Source organism: Schistocerca nitens, chromosome 4, assembly GCF_023898315.1.
Source record: "Schistocerca nitens isolate TAMUIC-IGC-003100 chromosome 4, iqSchNite1.1, whole genome shotgun sequence".
In the NCBI taxonomy this organism is placed as follows: domain Eukaryota; kingdom Metazoa; phylum Arthropoda; class Insecta; order Orthoptera; family Acrididae; genus Schistocerca; species Schistocerca nitens.
This window is the reverse complement of record NC_064617.1, coordinates 517,529,769-517,556,469: the sequence shown is the minus strand read 5'-3', so window position 1 is coordinate 517,556,469 and position 26,701 is coordinate 517,529,769. Positions and strand designations below refer to the sequence as shown.

The 26,701-nt window shown below is 40.2% G+C and overlaps 1 protein-coding gene across 2 annotated transcripts in view; it reads right to left on the bottom strand.

Annotated features, from left to right (window-relative positions):
* The window catches only part of LOC126251546 (1-phosphatidylinositol 3-phosphate 5-kinase), a 437,758-nt gene extending 430,041 nt beyond the window's left edge, over positions 1–7,717 (bottom strand). Inside the window, exon 1 of one of the 2 annotated variants that reach the window (XM_049952056.1) lies at positions 7,459–7,717. In XM_049952056.1, the coding sequence (XP_049808013.1) occupies positions 7,459–7,573 (115 nt within the window). In that variant the 5' untranslated portion in view covers positions 7,574–7,717. The remainder of the gene's footprint in view (positions 1–7,458) is intronic. The other variant, XM_049952057.1, reaches the window with a different exon arrangement.
* Positions 7,718–26,701: the final 18,984 nt, after the last annotated feature.

The following is a 26,701-nucleotide window of genomic DNA, read 5'->3' as shown; positions in this document are numbered from 1 at the left end:
TGCATTGCCTCCTTTTGCAAACCTTGCTATAAGCCTCTGACAGACCTCCAAATGTCTCAACATCTGATTTTTAGCCAAAAGGCAAGGGGCGAATCTGGAACTGTAGATCATTTGCGATGATCAATCAACAGCTACCATAACTTATTCCTACCTGCTCTGCAATTTTTGATAATATCACCCACTGATCAATTTCAGGAATGTCTCGAGGTGCATGAATGTTTCCGCCTGTAATGCTAGTCTAAAGATGTAATCATGTTGCTGATTTTCCACATGTTCTTATCCTTCCTTGAACACTCTATGCCAGAGAAACATATGCATCCTTGACAATATTTGATCAATAAACTGTGCAGTCAATTTCTGGAAATTTCCATCACTTGAACTCCTTCACAAGCAAGAAATTTTATAATTATGTGTTGCACAGTGGAGGGGCACACCTGCTGCTCTGACATCGTGAGCATTACTGACAAAGCTGTTGGAAGTACGTAAGGGCTGGCTCCCCCCACTCCCAGCAGAAAAGTATTTTGTCAAAATCTATCAGAGTTCTCATTCTTGTTTGTATTCCCTTCAATGGCTCAGCACCCCTACTGATTGGTAAGTTGTTACCTTCACTTCTTAAATAATGTATAACTTCATTCATGTCACAGTTCCTTAGGCTCTCCACCATAACAAGGTACATATAAAAAGATATGAAATGAGAAAAAGAGAACTATCAGCCTCAGGGGCTGTGATCATGTCATCATGGTTGAAAATATGCATGACAATGACTTTAGCCAGATAGTTAAAATGAGATATAAACTAGGCAGCAAAAACCAACAACTGGTCACCGAAGCATACAACAAGAAAAGTCATAATAATGAGTAGAATTAAAGGGTCAACAGAAGCATCCAATTCCACCCGTCTGCTTTGACCCATGACATAAGGGTTTTGTGGTGCGTAATGTCATTACAGCGTGGAGTTTGAGCTGGTTGTGTTGGATGTTTGAGTTTTTAACTTTTGTGGTGTTGTGGTTTTGGTTTTGTTTTTCGTAGTTGTAGGTGTTGGTTTTTCGTATCAGTAGTTATAGTTGACCTGTATAGGTCAAGGGAAATGACCGATTTGTATTTTTATATGTGTTTTGGTACCATCAGCTGTGGCCAAGGGAAATGTCTGATTCCAATTTTCGTAGTTTTTGCTGTAGGCGTTAGTGTTTTGGTATCGTTAGCTGCCGTTGACCTATATCATTTTTTAAGTGTTGTAGAGAAAATAGGTTCCAGTTATTCATTAGAAAATGCAAGGCAGTATATGGAAGAGGCAGTACCTATGCAATTTGATAAAACTGATTCAACCCACCTCTCCTACTGAAATTAGGAAAATAATAAATTCACTCAAATGTAAAAGCTCACAAGGAATTGATGGCATTTCCAACACAGCACTAAAAGCTTGTTCCCAATAAATAAGTAGGATTCTCAGCCACATATGTAGTAGCTCACCGAAACACGGAATTTTTCCAGATAGACTGAAATGTGCTATTGTTAAGCCACTGCATAAAAAAGGGGATTGACCTGATGCTAACAACTACTGTCCAATCTCACTCCTGACAGCTTTATCCAAAATTCTTGAAAAAGTACTGTATTCAAGAGCAGCATCACATATTTGTCAAAATGAAGTACTAACAAAATGTCAATTTGGTTTTCAGAAAGGCTTTTCAACAGAAAGTGCTATATTTGCTTTCAGTGATCAAATATTAAATCCAATGAATAACCGAACATCACCCATTGGGATATTTTGTGATCTCTCAAAGGTTTTTGATTGTGTGAATCATGACATTCTTCTAGATAAGCTTAAGTATTGTGGTATGAGTGGGACAGAGCACAAATGGTTTAATTCATACTTAACTGGAAAAATGCAGAAGGTTGAAATTAACAGTACAGATAGTCTACAAAAACCAGCAGAGTCCTCTAACTGGGGAGGTATCAAGAATGGTGTCCAACAGGGTTCAGTCTTGGGTCCCTTGTTGATCTTAATATATACTAAAGACTTGCCACTCTATATTCATGAAGATGCAAAGTTAGTTCTTTTTGCTGATGACTCAAGTATAGTAATTACACCCAAGAAGCAAAAATCAGCTGAGGAAATTGCAAATAATGTCTTTCAGAAAATTATTGAGTGGTTCTCTGCAAATGGACTCTCACTAAATTTTGAGAAAACACAGTTTATACAATTCTGTACAGCAAATGACATAACACCATTGATAAATATAGACTATGAATGGAAGTCTGTTGCTAAGGTAGAATACTCAAAATTTCTGGGTGTCTGCATTGATGAGAAATTGATTTGGAAGAAACACATTGATGATCTGCTGAAATGGTTAGGTTTAGCTACTTATGCTATTAGAGTTATTGCAAATTTTGGTGATAAACATGTCAGTAAATTAGCCTACTATGCCTATTTTCATTCACTGCTTTCATATGGCATCATATTTTGGGGAAATTCGTCATTAAGAGAGAAAGTATTCATTGCACAAAAGCGTGTAATGAGAATAATAGCAGGAGCCCACCCAAGATCACCTTTCAGACATTTACTTAAGGAACTCAGGATATTCACAGTACCTTCGCAATACATATATTCACTTATGAAATTTGTCATTAATAACCCATCCCAATTCAAAAATAACAGCAAATTGCATAGCTATAATACTAGAAGAAAGGATGATAGTCCTATTCTGGATTAAATCTCACTTTGGCACAGAAAGCGGTGAATTATGCTGCCACAAAAATCTTTGGTCATTTGCCAAATAGTATTAAAAGTCTGACAGATAGCCAACCAACATTTACAAGCAAATTAAAAGAATTTCTCAATGACAACTCCTCCTACTCAATAGATGAATTCTTAGATATGAAGTAGTAACTGTAAAAAAAAAGAAAAAATTAATTAATTAATTAATTATTTTGTGTAAAGAAAACTTATGTTAATGTGACACGTTCCACATCATTACGAAATGTCGTATTCATGATCTATGGAACAAGGATTAATGTATGTATGTAAGGAAAGTGTCCGATTCCTGTAGATTTTGAAATTTTTTTTTTTTTTTTTCATCTTGTGTGTTTTGGGATCATGGTGTGTTTTTTGTACTGTTATATTTAGTTTGTCCCTTCCCTAAAACCACCAATTTCCCGTGGTTGCCCCATTAGTTTGATTGTATTTTTGGAGGGAGATGTTATTGTCTTATTTATACATATTTTTGTGTTTGTTGCCGTGTATATGTAGTGATATCATAGGCGCCATATTGGAGATGCTTAGGATAGCCATATCCACCATATTGATGACGTCATGGGTCAAAGCAGATGGGTGGAATCGGACACTTCCGTATTCCCAAACTAAAGGAGGAGGGGGGAGGCAAAAATGAAAATGGGGTGAGAAAATGCAGACTGTATAGACTAGAGGGCTAATTACCTTAATCAGTTAGATAAATAAAATATGTAGATGAAGGTTTATAAAATGCACAACAGCGCAGAGGGAGAAAGTAGCCTGAGGCTAATCCCCCCACCCCTCCACAACTGCAAAAGCCAGCATCACAATCTCCAGTTAACGTGTATAGCTCAATCCTATACCAGGATACCAATATAACTCAGCCCTTCATCAGCATATCAATAACATCCCCCCCCCCTCCCCACAACTACAAAACCCGTATCCCAATCACCAGTTAACCTATACAGAAATACTGAAGCGTCCGATCCCACCCGTCTGCTTTGACCCATGACGTCACAAATATGGCGGAAACAAAAACAAACACACACACTTTCCACAAGAAGCCTAATGACACTAACGGGACAAGTACAGGAAATGGGGTGTTTTGGGTGGGGGGGGGGGGGGGGGCAAACTAAATATAAACAAATTTAGATGCCTTGCGTAGCTACAACATGTAAGTGAAGACAGCCATGCATAAATACCCACCCACCTCCCCAGGGGTCGTAACGCCTGCAACCCATAGAAGATAAAGATGCTTCAGTAGCTGATTAGTGTTTTTTGTCTTTTTTTAAAAAAAAATCTCACGGGATAGAACAAACAGATCAGAAAGATAAATATAATAAACTAAAACAGAAATTGGAGGAAACAGATAATTAAAATAAGTAATCTCACGAGATAGAACGAACAGATCAGAAAAGTAAATAAAATAAGATAAAACAGAACTGGAGACAGCCACACTCAAACCAAACTCCGCGCCGTCATGACGTCACACACGACAACACCCTTGCGTCACGGGTCAAAGCCGACGCGTGGGATCGGACGCTTCTGTCGACCCACCTATACAGCTCAACACTAGACCAATAGGCTAACAACATAAACCACTAGATCACACCACCTCTCCATACACCGCATCATCTACAACAATATACTCTCCATACACTGCATCCTCTACAACAATATATCACTTACACTCCAAAAAAATTTACACCGCGGCTCAATTACATCACACAATACATCGCTGCACAGCCCAAATATGTTACCAGTACAGGTCAAAGCAGACAGGCAGTACCCTACAACCAAGTATACCGTTGTGGAGCTACAGTGTGTATCGTTACACAATAATCTGCCAATCTTCTTTTGATGATCAAGAGAATTGAAGGTTACATTTCTAAAAGGATCACACTTCACTGTGAATGATGGAGACACATTATTTGTAAATAATGAGCAGATTAGGTGCAAATTTCCAGATCCCGGACTGGAATGCAGGGGCAATATAATTAATTATAGGTTTGATGTTAAAGTTGATACCATTTAATTTGGTTACTGTTGGCTTGGATACCACCATAGATGGAACTTTAAGTAGCCCCTATTACTGTTTCTTCTCTTCATTACTTTTTATTATGCTGGTTGTAAAAGCATACAATAGCTGCATTTCCATCAGTTTTTTTATTATGCAATGTGAATGGCACAAGATGTAAGAGTAGCACATATGAAACAATTCTGCTTATTTCACAAGGACTATTTAAAAAAAGTACATTTAATTAATTTTTCATAGTGACCATGGAAGACAAAAAAAGTCATATGTCTAAGCTGATTCATGAGCAGAAATATTTGAATATGTTTAAGAAGACATTTCCTGTGTCTTTTTTCTGTAATGTGAGTGACAGATTTGTTTTTCATTCTCTGCAATGTAGTACAAACAAATTAGGCAAAGTAAAAACTAAAATGAAATAAATTCTATCAGCAAGATTATTTCATTGTAGCTTAACATTTACTTCATTTAATTTTGATATAGGCCTACCTCGACTCTGGTGGATAAGAAATAATTACAGAAAAATGGATTTTCAAGAAAAAGAATAATATAAAGTACAAGGTTAGGCTAGCTGCAAGAGGATTTCAACAGAATCGAACAAAACTGTATTTTAAATAAATTTTTATTTTGTTGTACAACTAATTCCCTAAGATTCATATCTGCAGTTGCTGCACAAGAAGATTTGATAATTTTGACATTTTCTTAACGGAGATCTGGAAAAACTAGTTTTCATGGAAGTTTTGGAAAGATACAAAGCACCCTAGGAAATTTGCCTGTTCAAAAAGCCACTGTAGGGATTGAAACAAGCTCCTCTGCAATGGAATAAGAAACCAAAAAAATTTCATAAGAATGAAAAACCCTTTCAGCTGAGATCTGACCAATGTGATTATAAATCAGATACTGAGAAGAAAATGTATCTTGTCATAGGCTTACGTGCTGATGATGGGGACTCTGCTTGGAGAAGACACCTATGAAATGAAAAATCTCCTGCAAAAACTGAAGAAAACATTTGACATTAGAACTTGCAAAAAACCAACATTGTATCTTGGACTTGAAATCAAAAGAACAACAGAAGATACCTATATTCATCAAGAAGAACATGATAAATAACTAGTGAAAAGGTACAGAATGGAAAAATCAGAAACTGTAACAATTCCAGTTTCACCAAAGTGAGAAATTGAAGAAATCAATGCTGCAAAATCAGACTTTCCATGCTGTGAATCAATGGGCAGTTTATTGTATTTAACATGTAAAACAAGACTGGACTGGGAGATAAAAGTTACATATTGGACCGCTCTTGCATTTTTCAATATGGCATGGATGTAAACATTACACTTCACTACTGGTCAGTTTATTACCGCAACCAGGTATTCTACTTTCATCTTCATTGGCTTCAGCAGCTCACAACCAAATTGTCACCTTCCAACCTAACCTAGACCTCGGAGTATATCACAGATCAGTTTATCACAATCACCACAACCAAGATTTGAATGGAGGGGGAGGGAGTGGGGGAGTCCAATACATAACTTTAGCCAACTGGGCATATGCTGCGAACTGCCAACACGATCAATGAGTAATCTAAGTCAAATAGACACCCATAATCTGAAGAGAACATTAAGATATGTATCCAAATTCAACAAGAGGGAGTGGACTACTCTACTCATCAGAAACACAAGAACAAGAAATAGTGGCCGATTTTGATGCACATTTTGCAAGTGACAAGAGAAACAGAAATAGTACTATGCGATATATATATTTGTACAATAACGCTCCAATCGCTTGGTGCTGCAAGAAATAGTGTGTGCATGTGCGCGCACTATCAACTATTGAAGCAAAACACACATCCGAATCTCAGTGTTATCAAGAGATGAAGATTTTGAACGCTTTCATTGAACAATTTCCGAATAAAAGCATGAAAATGACACTTTGTGTGGATAACTAACAAACAACACCTATGATAAAATCAGACAAATGCCACGAAGCAAGCACACTGATATGAAGTATCATTTGATCAGTGTTAAAGTGAAATATGGACGGTTCAACACATAACAGGCCTACTATCAAACTCAAGAACAACTTGCTGACATAATTAAACCTCTTCAAAATGTTGCTTTTAAAAGACTGTAAGAAAAGCTGATGTTTAGTTGCATTAAAATCTTGTTTTATTTAATATATAAATTTTTGGAGACATCATTGTAGAGGATTTGTGAGATAATACCATGTTGTTTTCTTTAACAGCGTGTGCTGAGATTAAAAGAAGAGATCGTAGTAAACAAAAGCAATAGGCACCTGTTAATGTAAGGCCACAGTTATGATGGATTTCACGAAGTACGAATTGATTGTAATTTAAAAAAATGAATGAAGACTGTCATTCGTTGTTCAGTTTATTAAAATGAGCTGTATCTCGACGTTAAGACATGTTTCTCCTCAGTGTCGTAAATATTAAAGGTGTATTGTTTGCCAATCTGTCGCTCTGACATTAAACACGCGTCGGAAGTAGATGTTACTTATCTTACGTTAGTATTGTTGCGTCGGGTAGCATGTTAACTTGTCGTTTGATTCTAGATATCTGGAATGATAGCAACAATACTATGCTGGTGACTGGAAACACGTTATCACTCAATTTACTTGCGGTTCCCATTAAGACAAGTTCACAAACTCCAACAAATTAACACGTATTTCCAATAGAAGTTACTTACTTCGACTGAATTTAAATAGTTTGGATAGGAATACACTAACTCCAGGTTGGCCTGTTTCTGGGCTGAGAGGTGCAAATTCCGTAAGTTTCGACGGTGACTCTAAGTTTTTATTCATTGTTGCCGAGTTACGCAGAAGAACCAGTCACATTTATCAGTATTCGGTTTATGAAAAAATCGCGAACCGCTTTACATCTCTCTTGTTACGTGTCATCCACAGAATACATAAAGGAAACATCAAATACATTACACTAGTTTGACATTTGACACGCACACCCGCACTGTTTCAAAACACTACCAACGATGATGATTGTATTCCAAAGATGATATCAAATATCTAACGCTTTTCATCAGTGTACACATTTCGCCTGCGACAGGTTCGTCACCGAGACATCCCAGTGAGCAGACGCCTCACAATGACAACCGAAGGCATCAGCAGGTGTGTCTGAGATCAGATGATTATTCTCCGTGGACTATATCCAGTGATCTCTACACTATCACGATTTAGAACTGCGGTCTTTCAGTATAGAACTTCAGCGTGCCACAAAATTCCTCTCGTCTGCGCAGATCGCCATGGTTTAATTTGTCAAAACATTTCTACTGATCTGTACATGAGCAATGATTAGTGACTCATTTTAGATCATAAATCTTACGGCATGGACTAACTGTTGTTCACGAAAGAAATTCTCACTTAATCATAATATTGCATTACTTCAATAGAAAACATCTACATAAGCAGAAGAATTGCTTCCTTCACGTAATCTACGAATTTCACGATCTCATTCTTGAATTTGTTCCTTCAGATAGTATCAGGAAAGTTAGTGCTCCAAATATATTTGGGTCAAGTGCAGAGTCCGATTCCATTTGTCTGCCTTGCCCATGACTAAAATTATTGGGTGGACTGCTGTATCTGCCGTCCAGCCTTTTACATTGCGCATGTCTAGGTCTAGTCTGGCTGCCGTACAAAATACAAACTCTCAAACAAGAAAATGCACAAACACTTAATTGCTTGGCACAGGGAAGGAAACTGAATGGAAACCTCCTACTTTGGAGAATTTTTACATACATATAGAATCTTCTTTCGAGAATACATGAATATTTAGTGCATAACCAAGGAAATAAAAATAATCTCTCTGAAAAATAATACGTAACCAGTCTAATAATTAGAATAAAACAGTGCCTCTGCCAGCTGGAGCGAAAAATGTTTTGACAGCCATGATGTTAACAAACACATGCAACATAACACTGCACAAAGTGGCCAGTAATCGCAGAAAGCGTGCATGGAAACGCACATCTCATCCTGATCGCAACAAACTTCTGGAAGATAATTTATGGTGGATGGTGTGGGTGCTGTTACTGCAAAGAACGTTGGAGCCAGGACAATAGTACTCTAATAGATAATGTATTTGTACAGCAAAGAGGGTGTACAACAAACACAAGCTTTCCCTGTGGTAAATGGATTATCTGACCATGATGCACAACTGATTAACTTACAAAACCTAACAGGCTGTACACTTCAGAAACCATTAAGCAAAAGTGTGAGGGTGCTCAACCCGGTATCTACAGATCACTTCAGAGAAAGTTTAGGAAATGTTAACTGGGAAGATGTATATAATGAGCCAATTGCTAATGATAAATGCAGCATATTTTTTGATAAATTTATATCCCTTTTTGAACATTGTTTTCCAAAGAAAATTAGTAAATATAACACCATAAACGTTTCAAAGAAACCTTGGATTACTACAGGTATTAAAGTGTCTTCAGAAAGAAAAAGGAAACTTTATGAGACAGCAAGAACTAGTAAAGATCCAGAAGTAGTTTTATACTATAAAAATTTTGGTAAGATACTAAAAAAAGTTGTAAGGAAATCAAGAAATATGTGTGTTAGAGAAGAAATTAACAACTCTGGTAATAAAATCAAATCAATATGGAATGTTGTTAGAAGCGAGACAGGAAAAGTAACCACTGGGGTAGGTAGTATTACTGTTAAAGAGAATGAGACCATCTTAACCAACAGTACACAGGTATGTATTTAACAATCACTTCTTAAGTGTAGGAGAAAAAATTGGTGAGAATAGTTCAAAAGAAAAAGCCAGTTCTGAAAAAATTTATTCAGATTTAGTTTCATCTAACAACCTCTTTTGAAATAAGATAATTATTAAATCTTTGAAAAATAAATGTTCTGTTGGAGTAGCTGACATCTCTAATAAGTTATTAAAACAGTGTGGAGCAGTTACAGCTGATGTTTTGAGTCACATATGTAATACATCACTGACTCAGGATATTTTCCAGACAGGTTAAAATATGTCATTGTCAGGCCTCTCTACAAAAAGGGGAAAACCACAGATGTCAATAATTACCGGCCAGTATCCTTGCTTACAGGATTTTCAAAACTCTTCAAGAAAGTAATGTACTCAAGAGTGGTTAGCCATCGGAACAGTAATAGGATACTTAGTAAATCACAGTTCGGATTTCAAAAATGCTGTTCCACTGAGACAGCAATATACAATTTGACTGTCCACATAATAGAGTCTTTAAATAGTTAAATGTCACCAGTAGGAATATTCTGTGACTTATCCAAAGCATTTGATTGTGTGAACCATGGCATTAGGTTAGAGAAATTACAATTCTATGGTATAAATGGAAGAGCATATGAGTGGTTTAAGTCATATCTACAGAACAGGAAGCAAAAAGTCTCTTTATATGCTTCAAGTGATTCAAAGGAGTTTGTCACTTCACGTAACTGGGGTGAAATTACATTTGGTGTTCCACAAGGTTCGATCATGGTTCCCCTCCTGTTCTTGATGTATGTGAATGACCTCCCTTCTTATGTGAAACAAGATGCTGAACTGACACTGTTTGCTGATGATACAAGCATAATAATTAATCCAGTAAAAGGAAATCCAATAGAAAATTATACATGTAAGATCTTTGGAAAAGTTATTAATTGGTTTTCTGCGAATGGGCTTGCTCTGAACTTTGAAAAAACATTGTAAATCCAATTTTCTGCTGCAAAAAGTATAATTCCTTCAATAAACATAACACATAGAAAGAAGTCAGTATCCAGGGTAGAGCATACTAAGTTAGATGAGAGTCTTAATTGGAAAAGTCATATTTTAGATCTCCTAAAGCGACTAGGTTGAGCAACTCTTGCAACCAGAATAATTGCCAATTTTGAGGATGTAGAAATTAATAAGCTAACATATTTTGCCTACTTCCACTCTCTGATGTCATATGGAATAATATTCTGGGGCAATTCAACACTTAGGCAAAAAGTATTCACTGCTCAAAAGAAAGTGGTTAGAATAATCTGTGAGGTTCATAGTCACACATCTTGAAGGCATCTGTTTAAAAGGTTAGGAGTTCTTACAACTGCTTCACAGTACATTTACTCAGTAATGAAATTTTTTCTCAACAACATGGACCAGTTTAAAATCAACAGCGACATTCAAGATTACAATAACAGAAAAAAGAAAGAACTACACTATTCTTTACTTAACCTATCTTTGGCACAGAAAGAGGTTAAATATGCTGCTATAAAACTTTTTGATGAATTACCAGACGAAATAAAATGTCTGACAGACAGCAGTAATACTTTCAAAAACAGATTGAAATCATACCTCCTTGTACACCATAGATGAATTCTTGAATATGAGTAAATAAATCTGGAGATATAATATATGCATTTTGTGCCATTTAAGGGAATGGGATAGATAATAGAAATATTTAGGTATAACACTATAATGTAAAAAAAAAACTTGTTTCCTGTGCGCATTTCTTGTGCATTTTACACGTTCCACATCATAACGGTTTTTCCGTGATATTGATCAATGGAACACATAACTAACTAACTAACTAACTGGTAAATCAGTCAGTAGTACATCCTGGAAAACTCACACAGGTCTAACAAGTTCGGTAGAGACATGTCCAGAGTGCTCCTTTCTATGGCAGTGTGTGAACCTGTGTGCAGTGATTAAAGTGAGGGTTTGGCACCATATGTACAAAGTCTGATGTGTGTACATGTACCCAGGTCATGGTGTACGTTGCTGGGAGGTGTGTCATGTAGTGAAGGTTGGCAAGGGCGAATCCGTCAAATGTGTTCCCTCAACAGACATACGAAATTTCAGTAAGTGTGGTTAGAACGCAGGAAGGACTGTGCATCTACAAAGTCTCCTGGAAGACACAGTGCTTCACTGTAAACTATAAGGAACCTAGGTCTGGTACATAAGTGCTGCTAAGCGCAGGTAAAATCAATGTTAGAGCTGGGGTCCAATTTGTTTCATGACACATCAGTACTGCCTTTAGAGAACGGTGCCAGTATTCTATCATATCGTTAACCGCCAGATGGTAACTGTCTGCCCCTGGTAGCTGAGTGGTGCCGGCACGGTAGCTCAGAGTGTTTGGTCACACAGTTAGCTGCTGTCGGTAATAAAAAAACTGAGTGAATGTATCAATAATGAACTTCAACAGGCATCAGGGGACGTCCGCCACGAACAAATGCAACGAACTATAACGAACAAAATTAGGTGACAAAAAAAAAGTGGTCAGTGTGACAGAATGTCAATCCTAACAGCTTGGGTTCAATTCCCGGCTGGGTTAGATATTTTCTCCGCTCAGGGACTGGGTGCTCTGTTGTCCTAATCATCATCATTTTATCCCCGTCGACGCGCCAGTCGCCGAAATGGTGTCAAATCGAAAGATTTGCACCCGGAGAACGGTCTACCTGATGGGAGGCCCTGGTCACACAACATTTACATTTTTTTTAGATGGTAAATTTTGGCCTTTTGGTGAACAGTGCTGAAGAATTTGTTGAGCTTAATAAGCAAGACAGATTTGAACTGGCAGCCAGGGTCTGTTGTGACATGTAGCAGACACACCAATCGAGAAATCCAGCTTGAATCAAGTACTGATTCTTTAAGGTAACTGTAGAGATATCATCAACTTGCACTACTTCTGGCCAGCAAGTAAAATGATCAGTCACAGTGAAAATCTAATGTTGTCCATTCCGTCCTATGACACTGATACAGACGTTGGCAAATTGCATAGTTGGGTACGCAAAGCTCCCCACTGGCTAGTCCACATAGCAGGAAGCTTTGATTTCTTGGCATTTGACACAAGTACAAGTCATTCCTTGACAGTCTTTTTGGTTTCTAGGCCAAACAACTTGCTGTGAGACTAGGCTGAATGTTGGTCTCATACCAGGATGAAAAAAACTTATGCAAGCTGTCAAAGGCGCATCTGCAGAATGTGGTGGTCAATAATGGACGATATTTTCCAATTGAGAGATCACAGTAAAGTTTGATATCCATGCCAGGAACATCGACTAATCGCGATTCCAAGGCTGCTGATGAATCCTAGAGAAGGTTCGGAAGTTTCTGATGAGTCTCTTGTTCATTGGCAGGTCAAGCGAAATCGATGGCACTTGAGATGCTGTCGGCAGGGAAAAGACAGTCAGCAAACATGTTGTCGATTCCCGAAGAGTGTCTGATGTCCATGCTGAGCTGAGTGATGAATACGAGTTGGTTATGTTGTTATTGTTTTATTGAAATGCAATGTGCAGTTTATGATCTGTGAAAATAGAAAAAACTCTAGCTTCCAGTTGTGGTCGAAAATTCTTAACAGTCTCGCAGATAGCGAGAAGTTTCCTATCATATGTGCTTCACTTTTGCTGTGATGGAGATAGTTTGTGTGAGTAAAAAGACAGTGGCTGCCATTCGTCCTCTTTGAGCTGTTGTAACGGTGCATCAATAGCTATTTGGCTTGTGTCCACAACTAATGCAAGGGGTGGATCCAGTTCGGAATGTGTGAGAGGTGCTGCATCCACTATGGTCTGTTTTGCCACTTCAAAGGCAGCATACATGGCATCCATCCACTGAATTGGTGAGTTGCTCTTGATTTTCACCCCAGTGAATGCAGTGATCAGCAGTTATTGTATCTCATATGAGTGTGGCGAACGTCGACGGTAGAAGCTGGGCATGTCTAGGAAGCGACATAATTATCTAGCAGGATTTTGTTGAGTAATCTGTAAAATGGCTTCCACTTTTTCAGGTAAAGGTAGCGACCCCATCTAGTTCCCTAGGAAGTTAATTTTTGCTGACCTAATATGCACTTAGCGGTGTTTAGAATCATGCCATATTTTTCTAATGATTTGAAGACTTCAGTGAAGTGCTGTTTGTGCTACACCACAGTGGATGAGAAGACAGGAATATCCTCTATGTAGGCAAAACAGAAAGGAAGACCTTGCAGTACCAAATCAATCAATCTTTGCCATGACTGCACAGTATTCTGTAGGCCAAATGTCGTAAAAAGATTTCCAAATAACCAAAATCCTGTGGTGATGAATGTCTTTGAGATATCTTCTTCTAACATTGGGATCTGAGTAAACGCCCTAGCACAACTGAGTACACTAAGGGTGCACCACATAAAGCATAATTATAATCCCAAAACAAAGGCACTGGGTACTGGTCTGGCACTGTTCAGGCACTGTGTGCACAACAGTCTCCACATGGATGTTACATGCCACACTTCTTTGGCACAAGGTTCAAATGAGACGACCATGGGCTACTGGATGGACAAATGACACCTTCCTTCAGCAATGCATCAAATTCTGGCTTTGCAGTTTCTAAGTGGTCAGGTGTTAGACGTCTGGGCCTACAAGAGATAGCAGAACGTCAGGGGTATTAATACGGTTTAGTGTGTTGTTATGTACCTCTTTAGATGCCCGAGGCAATCGCGTCAAAGTTGGAAATTGCTGCATTAGGCCCGTGTACTCACCGCCAACCATTTCCACAACTTTGGCCTTGTCAACTGCTACACTACGTGAGAATCCTGAAGCTCTCAGGCTCATGACACTGTCGATGATTCAAGCGTGTACCCTGTCTGGTAGCAGGCGGTAGTACTCTAGGAAATAGGCTCCAATGATGGGCTCTGTGACATCCACAATTGTGAAGACTCGACAATGTTTATCGATGCCTCTTCTTTAGTCTTCTTATTGTTTCTTGTTTATCCTGGCTTCTTGAGATCTCTTGTGAAGAGACACGATACAACAGGTTCAGTAGTAGCGTGGGACAATCAATGAAACCAACGAAATACCTGTACTGAAATACACTGTCCGTTGAGTAATTTACTGACTTTTATAACAAATTTGGTACCCCTTGCAACGCTACAACAGGCTCAAATCTTATGCCATTGATTGCATACCGTACATACGTATGAAATACTCGTAGTAGTTCGCTATAGACAGACACAACAACGTTTTTGGTCGACTACCATGTAATAGGGTTTGAGGAAATATACATAAATCCGACCTGGTATCCACTAAATACGAAGGTTGACTGAAAAGTAATGCCTCCACCTACGTAACTCTTCAACAGTTGGCAGCATTGGTATGCAGCAGGTACTAGCTTGTTCCGTAACCTCTTCTGTACAGCTCCAGTCGGCGGGAAGCCTTAGCACTGAACGGTTGTGTTGTTACAGTGTAAAGTATGGAACCCTGCACAGACGGTCGGTCAATGCGAGTTAAGCAAGATGCAGTCATTGAATTCTTGACAGAAGAAGGTGTCACCCTGAAGGAGATTCATCAGAGAATGAAAGAAATTTATGGTGACTGTGTTGATATGAGTACTGTGCGTCATTGGTTGAATAAGTTTAAAGATGTTGAGGCAGGAACATCTGACCTGTGTGACAAACTAAGACTTGGACGTCCTGTGACAGCAACCACGGCATCCTCCATACAGTCCAGAGTTAACACCATCTGACTCCCATCTGTTCCCGATAATGAAAGACGATCTGCGGGGACATCATTATGCTTCTGATGAAGACGTTGAGAGAACTGTGAGATTGTGGTTGCGGAAACATAGTATCGTCTTCTTCCGTGACAGCTTCAGAAAACTTGTTCATCGTTGGCAGAAATGTATCCAATTGGCTGGTGATTATGTGGAAAAGTGAATATTGGTAATTAAATATCACATTCTAAGGATAATTTCTGCATTTGATTTATTAACATATTTCCATCGAAACCCAATTAACATAGGTGGAGGCATTACTTTTCTTTCAACCCTCGTACCTCTGGCCAAACTTCTTATCATTTATAAACAGACGCTGCAACTGTGCTCAGCAATCAGATGGTGTGCTTATGTTCGACTGCCGTTGAGATTTGGTTACGTGCAATGTGTGGTGCATTTACACACTGATCCCCATATCTACAATAATACCAATAGATGGAGTGTTGATCTGTCCCAGAAGTCGAGGAGGTTGCAGAAGAGCGACTTCTTCACCTCTTGCAGCAGTGGTTCCTGTCACTGCCACAATCATGCCGAGATGACAGTTCACAGACCTGTTTGGTAAGCTCATCAACCTTAAATGCAAGACTGTCATAGTCTGTGCATGTTACCATTGTTCCTGATATGCTGCTAGTCAGTGCTTTCACTGCACATATTGCAGCGGGCATCATTGTATCCATTATCTTGTCAGCCAAGTCGGCCATTGCATCCAAGGCCTTTTACTTTTGGTGGTAGACAACTACTCCTAAGGCACGTAGCAAGTTCTCAGGTACGGTGCTGGTGTCGAGCTAGCTCCCCAAATGTCTCAGATACTGCAAGGGCTTCTGGTCACTGATATCTTCCTGAGTCAAAACTTGCCTGATGCTGTCTTCTTGAGATGCAGAGACTCTATGTATCAATTCCACAGGAGACTGTTGTAGTAGTCACAGTTATCATGTCTTCAGTCCCTGTGGCACCATTATTGCGCACTTTGTAGAATCTGTTGTGATCCAACATAATGGAATGTGGCCTCCACTTGCGCAAACCAGAAAGATGGTAAACACACGGCAAGTCTGAAAATCGATGGTTCTGCCGCATCCATTGTATTGGTGGTGCTGTCGTCCAAAGATTGTGGCGCCACTCCAAAGTTGCCAACACTCATTAATAACACAGACATTAGTGGTGTCTCGTTGCAACCCACATTGACGAATGGGAGGCGCTCCTGGAGACCACCCTTCCCTCTCAGCACAGCAGCATCTTCACATAGAGGTCAATTTGGAGCCGACCTTGGGAGCACTCTTTCCAGTTTGTGACTTCAGATGAAGCACTTAACATCATCGAGAGCACTAAAGAGGTATTCAAGTCTCAATATTGAACATTGTACTTCAAGAGAAGATGTTGTTAATTAGTGCATCAAGTGATGCTTTAATGTCAAAGACAGTTGTAAATTACCGAGCATTCCTGTGGCAAAGGATTTATAAAGTTAAGTAAGTCTATTGTAGCTTCAATGCGCCATCTCTCATACAATCAAAGGACCCACACTTTTGGCTGGTCGACTGCAATTTCATCTGGTCATAACAAATGGTGCCAAGAATTGGGGCTTAACCTGCACGTTTTTCACACCAGCTGCCTGCCTTGTGTGCGAGTTGCGAATGTTTTTCTGGCTGTTGCCCTGTTTTTGTTCTACTGTGTTAGTGCATGGCCTACTGTATTTCATCATGTCTGGACCACTACAGGAACCGATCTTGCACAGTTTCAACTGCAACTGACTGAATGCCTGCTGCTCATTGTCAGGTAGCTGACGTCATTACCACAAAAACAAGCAACACTGCAGTCAATATCTGCTCCAAAATTTCTCCCACTTCACAGCCAAGACGAAAAATGGTTGGACTATAGTGTGCAATTAGAGGCACACTTCGCCTCCTAAAAAGTAACAGGTATGGGGCATAATGGTTAATTTTTGTCCACTGTTGGTTCCAATTTGTATCGCCCCTGTGTCAGATTATTTGCCAAAACTGTTCCTGAGAAAGTCATGTACGATGATCTTGTGAAATTGTTGGATGAACAATTTGATAATCAAATCCATGTAGCAGCTGCATGGTTTAAATTGTTTCGTCTGGAGCAGCAGCCTGCTCAGTCAGTCAAACAGTGGATAGCAAAACTCAGAGGTCTCACTAGGTGTTGCACGTTTAAGTGTTCATGTGGAATTAACGATAGTCCAGTCGTGTTACGTGATGCTATCACTCAGAATATATGAGATGCATGTATTCACACTGCAGTTCGAAAACTATCGTACTCTGATTTAAAAACAGTTCTGAACATAGTGAAATCTCATATAGCTGCATACTCAACAGGGGCTAATTTTGAGGCTCCATGTGTTTCTTTTTTTGTAGTGCAGCGGACACTCATCTCATTTACAGAATCATGTTCAAGTAATTAAGTATAGCGCTAATACAAACAGTAAGAACAGTGGAAGAAAAAACTTTCAGTCTCATGGCACACAGTGTGTGTTATAGTGCTCTGGAAAAAAAAATCATGTCCTCAGTACTTTTCGAGGCATGATCAGAAAGATTAGCCTTGTCGTAACGCAAGTTGCTTTCAGTGTGGAAAACAGCCACAGTCGTGTGAGTGCATGGTGACCACAGGTGCACTGTCAACAAGTGTATACATTATGGACGACGCCACTCAATCACAAGCGCACTTTCGTGTTGCGGATATCTTTTACTGTTATACACCAGCGGACAAATAAACTTTTTTGTTCTTTCAAAAATGGAAAAAAAGACAGTTAAGTTATAGTCAGACGCTGGTGCTTTGTTTCCATCATAAATACAGACACTTATCACAGAATCGGTGGCCCATCGTTGCAGCAGTCTATTTCTATTTTATCTGCCTACAACGGACATGAAATTCTAGTCCTTGGTGTGTGTAGTTTGCCAGCAACTTTTCAGAGTATGACAAAGTGCGTTTCCTTTCAAGTACTCAATTCTAGAAATAGTGCAAACATTTTTGGGTTAGCTTTACTTGATTTATTCAGTCTGTGCAAGAAAAACAATGTGTTAGAAATCAATGTTTTGGTGCCTCATAGTAACGTTTCTGAGTTGTGCAGTAAGTGCAAGAAACTATTTGAACAAAGTGTAGAAAGGGGTAAAGATCCTGAAGCACACACAAGTATGGAGGACAATGTACAGCCAAAATGTTTTCATGAACGATATGTCCCCCATGCATTATGTGAGCAAGTTGCTCAGGAATTGCGAAGATGGAAAGACAATGGGATTATCCAACCCATTTCTGTAAGCCAATGGGCATCACCTGTGGTCATTCTGAAGACATCTTCAGGTGGTTGAAATTTGTATGTGGACTTTAAGGCAACAGTAAACCCACAGACAGCAGTGTATTCTTTTTTTCTTCCACATCCAGATTTTTTGATGGACAGACTGGAACAGGGGAGATACTTATCGAAAATAGATTTACAAGGGGCATGTATACAGTTATTTCTGGATGAACCGTACATGCAGTCCTTTGGGTTAAACACTCACTGAGGTTTCTTCCATTTTCAAAGACTACCATCTGGAAATACTTCAGCTCCCACATTTCTTCAACAGTTCCTGTAGCAGTTAATAGCAAAAGTCCCCTCTTGTATGATCTATTTACACTATATTATCGTCATGGGTTTTCACCTGCTGAACGTTTAACAAGTGTAGACTGTTTGTCTCAAGCTCTTTCTGCCGCTGGCTTAAAATTCAACAAGGAAAAATATTCCTTCTTCCAGAGGAAGAGTTGCACTATTTGGGTCACATAATAAATGCACAGGACATACATCCCATTACTTCACACTGACTGCAATTAGAGATCTGCCAGCGCCCTGTAACATTAAGGAGCTCCAGTTAGTAACGGAGAAGCTGTTATATCAAATTTGTCTCTAACGCTGCAGAAAATGCTGCTCTGCTTAACTGGCTATGCTGGATAAATGTTCCTTTTGTGTGGTCAGCAACTGAAAGACGCGCCGGCCGCTGGTGGCCGAGCGGTTCTGGCGCTACAGTCTGGAACCGCGCGACCGCTACGGTCGCAGGTTCGAATCCTGCCTCGGGCATGGATGTTTGTGTTGTCCTTAGGTTAGTTAGGTTTAAGTAGTTCTAAGTTCTAGGGGACTTATGACCTCAGCAGTTGAGTCCCATAGTGCTCAGAACCATTTGAACCATTTTTTTTAAACTGAAAGACGCAATTTTAAGATGTAGATATTTGATTCATTTTGACCTAGCTGAGCCTGTCATATTAGCTCTGGATGCATCTTCTTAGAGTTTGGGGCTCTCTGGATGCATCTTCTTAGAGTTCGGATCTGTGCTTTCCTGTAAGATTGGTTCTTCTGACAGATTTATTGCTTTTGGCTGGAAAACTCTTAACAAAACACAGTAACTACAGTCAGCTTGCGAAAGAAGCTCGCACTACTATCTACGATGCTACGAATTTGAATATCTTCAACATTTTCGTCTCAGCTTCTGGTATTTTGCCACTGCCACTGTTTCTGAGGCAACTTTGAAGGGTGTTTTGCAATATGTGTGCTATGTGTGACTGAGCAGTTTGAAAGAATTTCCCCACCCAGTGGTGTATTGCTAATTGCCACACTGTCATACGCTAACTGCACGATTAGGTGTGCTACTCTTCCACACAGAGAACGACAATGTTCTATTTGCTGACAGATCATTGCCCGTTGACAGCCATGTTTAATCCCGCCAAGCGTGTAACACCTTGGACAAGGCAAAATTGTAACGTTGGGCTCTGATATTGTCTAATTATCAGTAAGAGTTGTTGTATAGGCCCACTACCCAACATTCGAAAGCTGACATGTTGTCTCGTTTACCTATCAGTACCGACACAGCGTTTTATTCAGATGAGAAATCATGTTTTCAAATCAGTTCTCAAGATTTGGAATATCTTCAAAATTTTTCTCTCGGTTTCTGGCATTTTGCCACTGCCAATGCTTCTGAGACAACTTTGAAGGGTGTTTTGCAATATTTCCGCCATTGGTGACTATGCAGTTTGAAAGAATTTCACCTCCCAGTGGCGCATCGCTAATTTTCGCATCGTCACATGCTTTTTGCATAATTACAATTGCTGCTATAACAAAAAACGTGTTGTGATTGCTCAAACCCAACAGCAGGAAGCCTTTTCTTTATTGCACAAAGGTCATTGGAGCATAGTTTGCACAAAGCAACTCGCTACCATTGTACTTCACAGGGAACTTCCACACTGAACATTTGACCACTAGCTGTAAAGTTTGTGTGAAGAATCAGTCAGCTCTGCTGAACGCTTCTTTGAGTGGCCATGTCTGTCTGGACCATGGCAGTACATTCACATTGATTTCACAGGTGTGTGTAGGGAGGCACCATCAGCTGCTGTTACCCTCCCTGTCTCCTCATCTGTGTCCTCATTATGTCCTCTGCCCTACACCTGTTATACCATTTTCTGCTGCTGTTGATATTACCCGATACATTATGTCCTCTGCCCTACATGTTGACAATGTTAAGATTTACATTATGTCCTCTGCCCTACATGTTGACAATGTTAAGATTTGGGGGAAAGGATGTGATATCTTCCAAAGGTCATGGCACGACAGCAATGTCGAAAATCGAATTCAATATCACAGACATTAGTGATGTCTAGCAAGCCCATGGTCCAGGGGTAGCGTCTTTGATTCATAATCAAAACGTCTTTGGTCCCGGTTTCGATCCCCGCCACTGCCTAAATTTTGATAAATAATCAGCATTGGCGGCCGAAGACTTACGGCATAAGGAGTCAGCCTCATTCTGCCAATGGCCTTGTCAAAGAGGGCGGAGGAGCGGATAGAGGTTCAGGGCACTCTCTTGTCCTAGGGATGGGAAATTGCCCCTAAAGGCGGAAGAATCAGCAATGATCAACGACATGAGGATGTAGAAGGCAATGGAAACCACTGCATTAAAGACACGTAACGTGTATCCATAGGACATGTGGCCTGTAGTTGAAGAAGTGTCATGATGATCTCTCCATTGGCAAAAGATTCCGGAATAGTCCCCCATTAGGATCTCCGGGAGGGGACTGCCAAGAGGGAGGTTACCATGAGAAAAAGATTGAATAAACAACGAAAGGATAACGTTCTACGAGTCGGGGCGTGGAATGTCAGAAGCTTGAACGTGTTAGGGAAACTAGAAAATCTGAAAATGGAAATGCTAAGGCTCAATTAGATATAGTAGGGGTTAGTGAAGTGAAATGGAAGGAAGACAAGGATTTCTGGTCAGATGAGTATCAGGTAATATCAACAGCAGCAGAAAATGGTATAACAGGTGTAGGATTCGTTATGAATAGGAAGGTAGGACAGAGGGTGTGTTACTGTGAACAGTTCAGTGACCGGGTTGTTCTAATTAGAATCGACAGCAGACCAACACCGACAACGATAGTTCAGGTATACATGCCGACGTCGCAAGCTGAAGATGAACAGATAGAGAAAGTGTATGAGGATATTGAAAGGGTAATGCAGTATGTAAAGGGGGACGAAAATCTAATATTCATGGGCGACTGGAATGCAGTTGTAGGGGAAGGAGTAGAAGAAAAGGTTACAGGAGAATATGGGCTTGGGACAAGGAATGAAATAGGAGAAAGACTAATTGAGTTCTGTAACAAGTTTCAGCTAGTAATAGCGAATACCCTGTTCAAGAATCACAAGAGGAGGAGGTATACTTGGAAAAGGCCGGGAGATAGGGGAAGATTTCAATTAGATTACATCATGGTCAGACAGAGATTCCGAAATCAGGTACTGGATTGTAAGGCGTACCCAGGAGCAGATATAGACTCAGATCACAATATAGTAGTGATGAAGAGTAGGCTGAAGTTCAAGACATTAGTCAGGAAGAATCAATACGCAAAGAGGTGGGATACGGAAGTACTAAGGAACGAAGAGATACGTTTGAAGTTCTCCAACGCTATAGATACAGCAATAAGGAATAGCACAGTAGGCAGTACAGTTGAAGAGGAATGGACATCTCTTAAAAGGGCCATCACAGAAGTTGTGAAGGAAAACATAGGTACAAAGAAGGTAGCTGCGAAGAAACCATGGGTAACAGAAGAAATACTTCAGTTGATTGATGAAAGGAGGAAGTACAAACATGTTCCGGGAAAATCAGGAATACAGAAATAAAAGTCGCTGAGGAATGAAATACACTCCTGGAAATTGAAATAAGAACACCGTGAATTCATTGTCCCAGGAAGGGGAAACTTTATTGACACATTCCTGGGGTCAGATACATCACATGATCACACTGACAGAACCACAGGCACATAGACACAGGCAACAGAGCATGCACAATGTCGGCACTAGTACAGTGTATATCCACCTTTCGCAGCAATGCAGGATGCTATTCTCCCATGGAGACGATCGTAGAGATGCTGGATGTAGTCCTGTGGAACGGCTTGCCATGCCATTTCCACCTGGCGCCTCAGTTGGACCAGCGTTCGTGCTGGACGTGCAGACCACGTGAGACGACGCTTCATCCAGTCCCAAACATGCTCAATGGGGGACTGATCCGGAGATCGTGCTGGCCAGGGTAGTTGACTTACACCTTCTAGAGCACGTTGGGTGGCACGGGATACATGCGGACGTGCACTGCCCTGTTGGAACAGCAAGTTCCCTTGCCGGTCTAGGAATGGTAGAACGATGGGTTCGATGACGGTTTGGATGTACCGTGCACTATTCAGTGTCCCCTCGACAATCACCAGTGGTGTACGGCCAGTGTAGGAGATCGCTCCCCACACCATGATGCCGGGTGTTGGCCCCGTGTGCCTCGGTCGTATGCAGTCCTGATTGTGGCGCTCACCTGCACGGCGCCAAACACGCATACGACCATCATTGGCACCAAGGCAGAAGCGACTCTCATCGCTGAAGACGACACGTCTCCATTCGTCCCTCCATTCACGCCTGTCGCGACACCACTGGAGGCGGGCTGCACGATGTTGGGGCGTGAGCGGAAGACGGCCTAACGGTGTGCGGGACCGTAGCCCAGCTTCATGGAGACGGTTGCGAATGGTCCTCGCCGATACCCCAGGAGCAACAGTGTCCCTAATTTGCTGGGAAGTGGCGGTGCGGTCCCCTACGGCACTGCGTAGGATCCTACGGTCTTGGCGTGCATCCGTGCGTCGCTGCGGTCCGGTCCCAGGTCGACGGGCACGTGCACCTTCCGCCGACCACTGGCGACAACATCGATGTACTGTGGAGACCTCACGCCCCACGTGTTGAGCAATTCGGCGGTACGTCCACCCGGCCTCCCGCATGCCCACTATACGCCCTCGCTCAAAGTCCGTCAACTGCACATACGGTTCACGTCCACGCTGTCGCGGCATGCTACCAGTGTTAAAGACTGCGATGGAGCTCCGTATGCCACGGCAAACTGGCTGACACTGACGGCGGCGGTGCACAAATGCTGCGCAGCTAGCGCCATTCGACGGCCAACACCGCGGTACCTGGTGTGTCCGCTGTGCCGTGCGTGTGATCATTGCTTGTACAGCCCTCTCGCAGTGTCCGGAGCAAGTATGGTGCGTCTGACACACCGGTGTCAATGTGTTCTTTTTTCCATTTCCAGGAGTGTAAAACAAGTGTCTGGTGCAGTTGTTAGATCGATTACTACTGCTATAACGGCAGGTTATCAGGATTTAAGTGAGTTTGAGTGTGATGTTAGGTCGGCGCACGAGCGATGAGACACAGCATTTCCGAGGTAGCAATGAAGTGGGGATTTTCCCGTACTTCACAAGTGTGCCGTGAATATCAGGAATCCGCTAAAACATCAAATCACCGGCATCACTTCGTGTCAGCGTGTGAACCATTCCACAAAACATCATCGATATGGGCTTTCGGAGTCGAAGGCCCACTCGTGTACCCTTGATGACTGGACGATACGAACCTTTACGCCTCGCCTGGACTCGTCGACACTACCATTGGACTGTTGATGACTGGGAACATGCCTGGTCGTACGAATCTCCTTTCAGATTGTATCGAGCGGATGAACGTGTATGGGTATGGAGACAAACCCACGAATCCGTCGATCCTGCATGTCAGCAGGGGACTGTTCAAGCTGGTGGAGGACCTGCATGTCAGCAGAGGACTGTTCAAGCTGGTGGAGTCTCTGTAACGGTGTGGGGCGTGTGCAGTTGGAGTAATATGGGACCTCTGATGCGTATAGATACGGTCCTGACAGGTGACACGTACTGTCTGACCACCTGCATCCATTCATGACCATTGTACGTTCCGACGGGCAGTTCCAGCAGGACTATGTGGCACCCCACAGAATTGCTACAGATTGGCACAGGAACAATCTTGTAGGTTTAAACCCTTCCGCTGGCCACCAAACTTCCCAGACATGGTGTCAATTCCCTCCAGCACTACGTAAGAGTCCATACCACGTGCTGCGGCACTTCTGCGTGTTCGCTGGGGCCTTACACGAATTGGGTGCGTGTGACAGTTTCTTCGACTCTTGAGTGTGTATCCTGAGTTAAAGACGTGCACGCAATTTGTGGAAGAAGTAATAAAGCAAGGTAAGGGCATGGAGTGAAAATTATTTGCAGACTATGTTGTAATAAACTAGAAATCAGGAAGAAGAGGGCAGGAGCTCGCGACAATTTGTAAGTACAAGGTGCAAAGATGCTTCAAAATTCATTATTTATTGATAACTAATATTTGCAACTAAAAGTAATCTAATTACATTAATCACCTTCATCATAAGATAGTTATAGCAAAAAAGAAATAATAAAATAATCATTACAATAAATGGTAATATTAATGATAATACACTTCATATATGAGATGTCGATAATTAACATTGCACTTTGTGATAATATATTTGAATATAAGGAATCTAAGTATATTAATCATATCTATAGTGACATGGAATAAATAATTAAATAATAAATTAGAACGAAATAATAATAATAATATAGTGCCTTACATATTTTATATGTTATTACATGTCACTTATGAATATTAATATAATAAATAAAGAGCTCTTAATACATTCTCCCTTATCATAAGCGGATTACACAAAAATAACGCATGTTTTATTAATGCCAATAATAATGACAATAACAAAATGTTATATACTGATCTCCCTCTTTCTACATTAAATTCATAAATATATCCACATAATATATGGTAAATTACTAGAAAAAGTTATGTATGTAAGTGGAGTCATTCTATAACAAGCTTACATACAGTGATGATCAGAGTTAGTGATAATTGATGAAAATTATAATCTTTAGATTAAAGCTAAAGATATTACAGATACTATTTCTATTTATGACAAAAGATGTATGTGATACTACCTACATCTACATCTACGTGATTACTCTGCTATTCACAACAAAGCCCCTGGCAAAGCATTCACTGAACCATCTTCAAGCTGTCTCTCTACTGTTCCACTGTCGAACAGTGCGCGGGATAAACGAGCACTTAAATTTTTTTGTGTGAGCCATGATTTCTATTATTTTAACATGGTGATTATTTCTCCCTATGAAAGGTGGGTGCCAAAAGAATGTTTTCGCATTTGGAGGAGAAATCTGGTGACTGAAATTTCATGAGAACCCGTTGTAACGAAAAACGCCTTTTTTTAAATAATTGCCACTACAAATCACGTATCATGTCTGTGGCATTGCCTCGCCTATTTTGCGACAGTACAAAACGAACCACCCTTCTTTGAACGTTTTGAGTGTCATCCATCAGTCCAACCTATAAGTTTAAAAGATACTAATTAAGCATGCCCTATGTTCAATTTAGATCCACATATGTTATTTATTATTGAAGGACGCTTGTATTGGCTGTTCACTTAGAATATCATGAAAAAAGAAGAACCAAAAACGTTTACAAGCAGATAACTAATTTGTTACCTTCGATTTGACACAATGGTGGATATAAATTACAGAAAGTAATAAATTGGTGTTGATAGTTATATTAAAATGAAAACAGAGTGAACTATTGTAGTAGATATGAATATACAGCAACTTTTTACACATGGAAAATGATCTGTTAGTAATAATACATATGATAACAATGATAATATACTTTATGATACACTGATAATTAATATTATACATCACGTTTATATATGTGAATGAAATAAATCTAATTATGTTACTCTCCTTCACCTTAAAACATTTACAACAAAAATAATGAATCCAAGAATAATAGTAACTTATTAGGTACTGATAAATAATATTATTATAGATGAATAAAATTAATCTAATTACATTGCCACCTTTCCTGTTAAATAAATATTTAGTAATTGTTAGAATCATAATACCAACAGACTTATATTAACTTTCATGATAATGGTACATCATGATGTCACCTTTCCCTACATTCTAAATTACCTGAATAACAGTTATATTCCTAAATGAAAGTCATTCACACATGTCAGCAACAACAATAAGCTTACATAAAATGGTAAAAAAGTATTAATAAGGTTTGTTGTAAA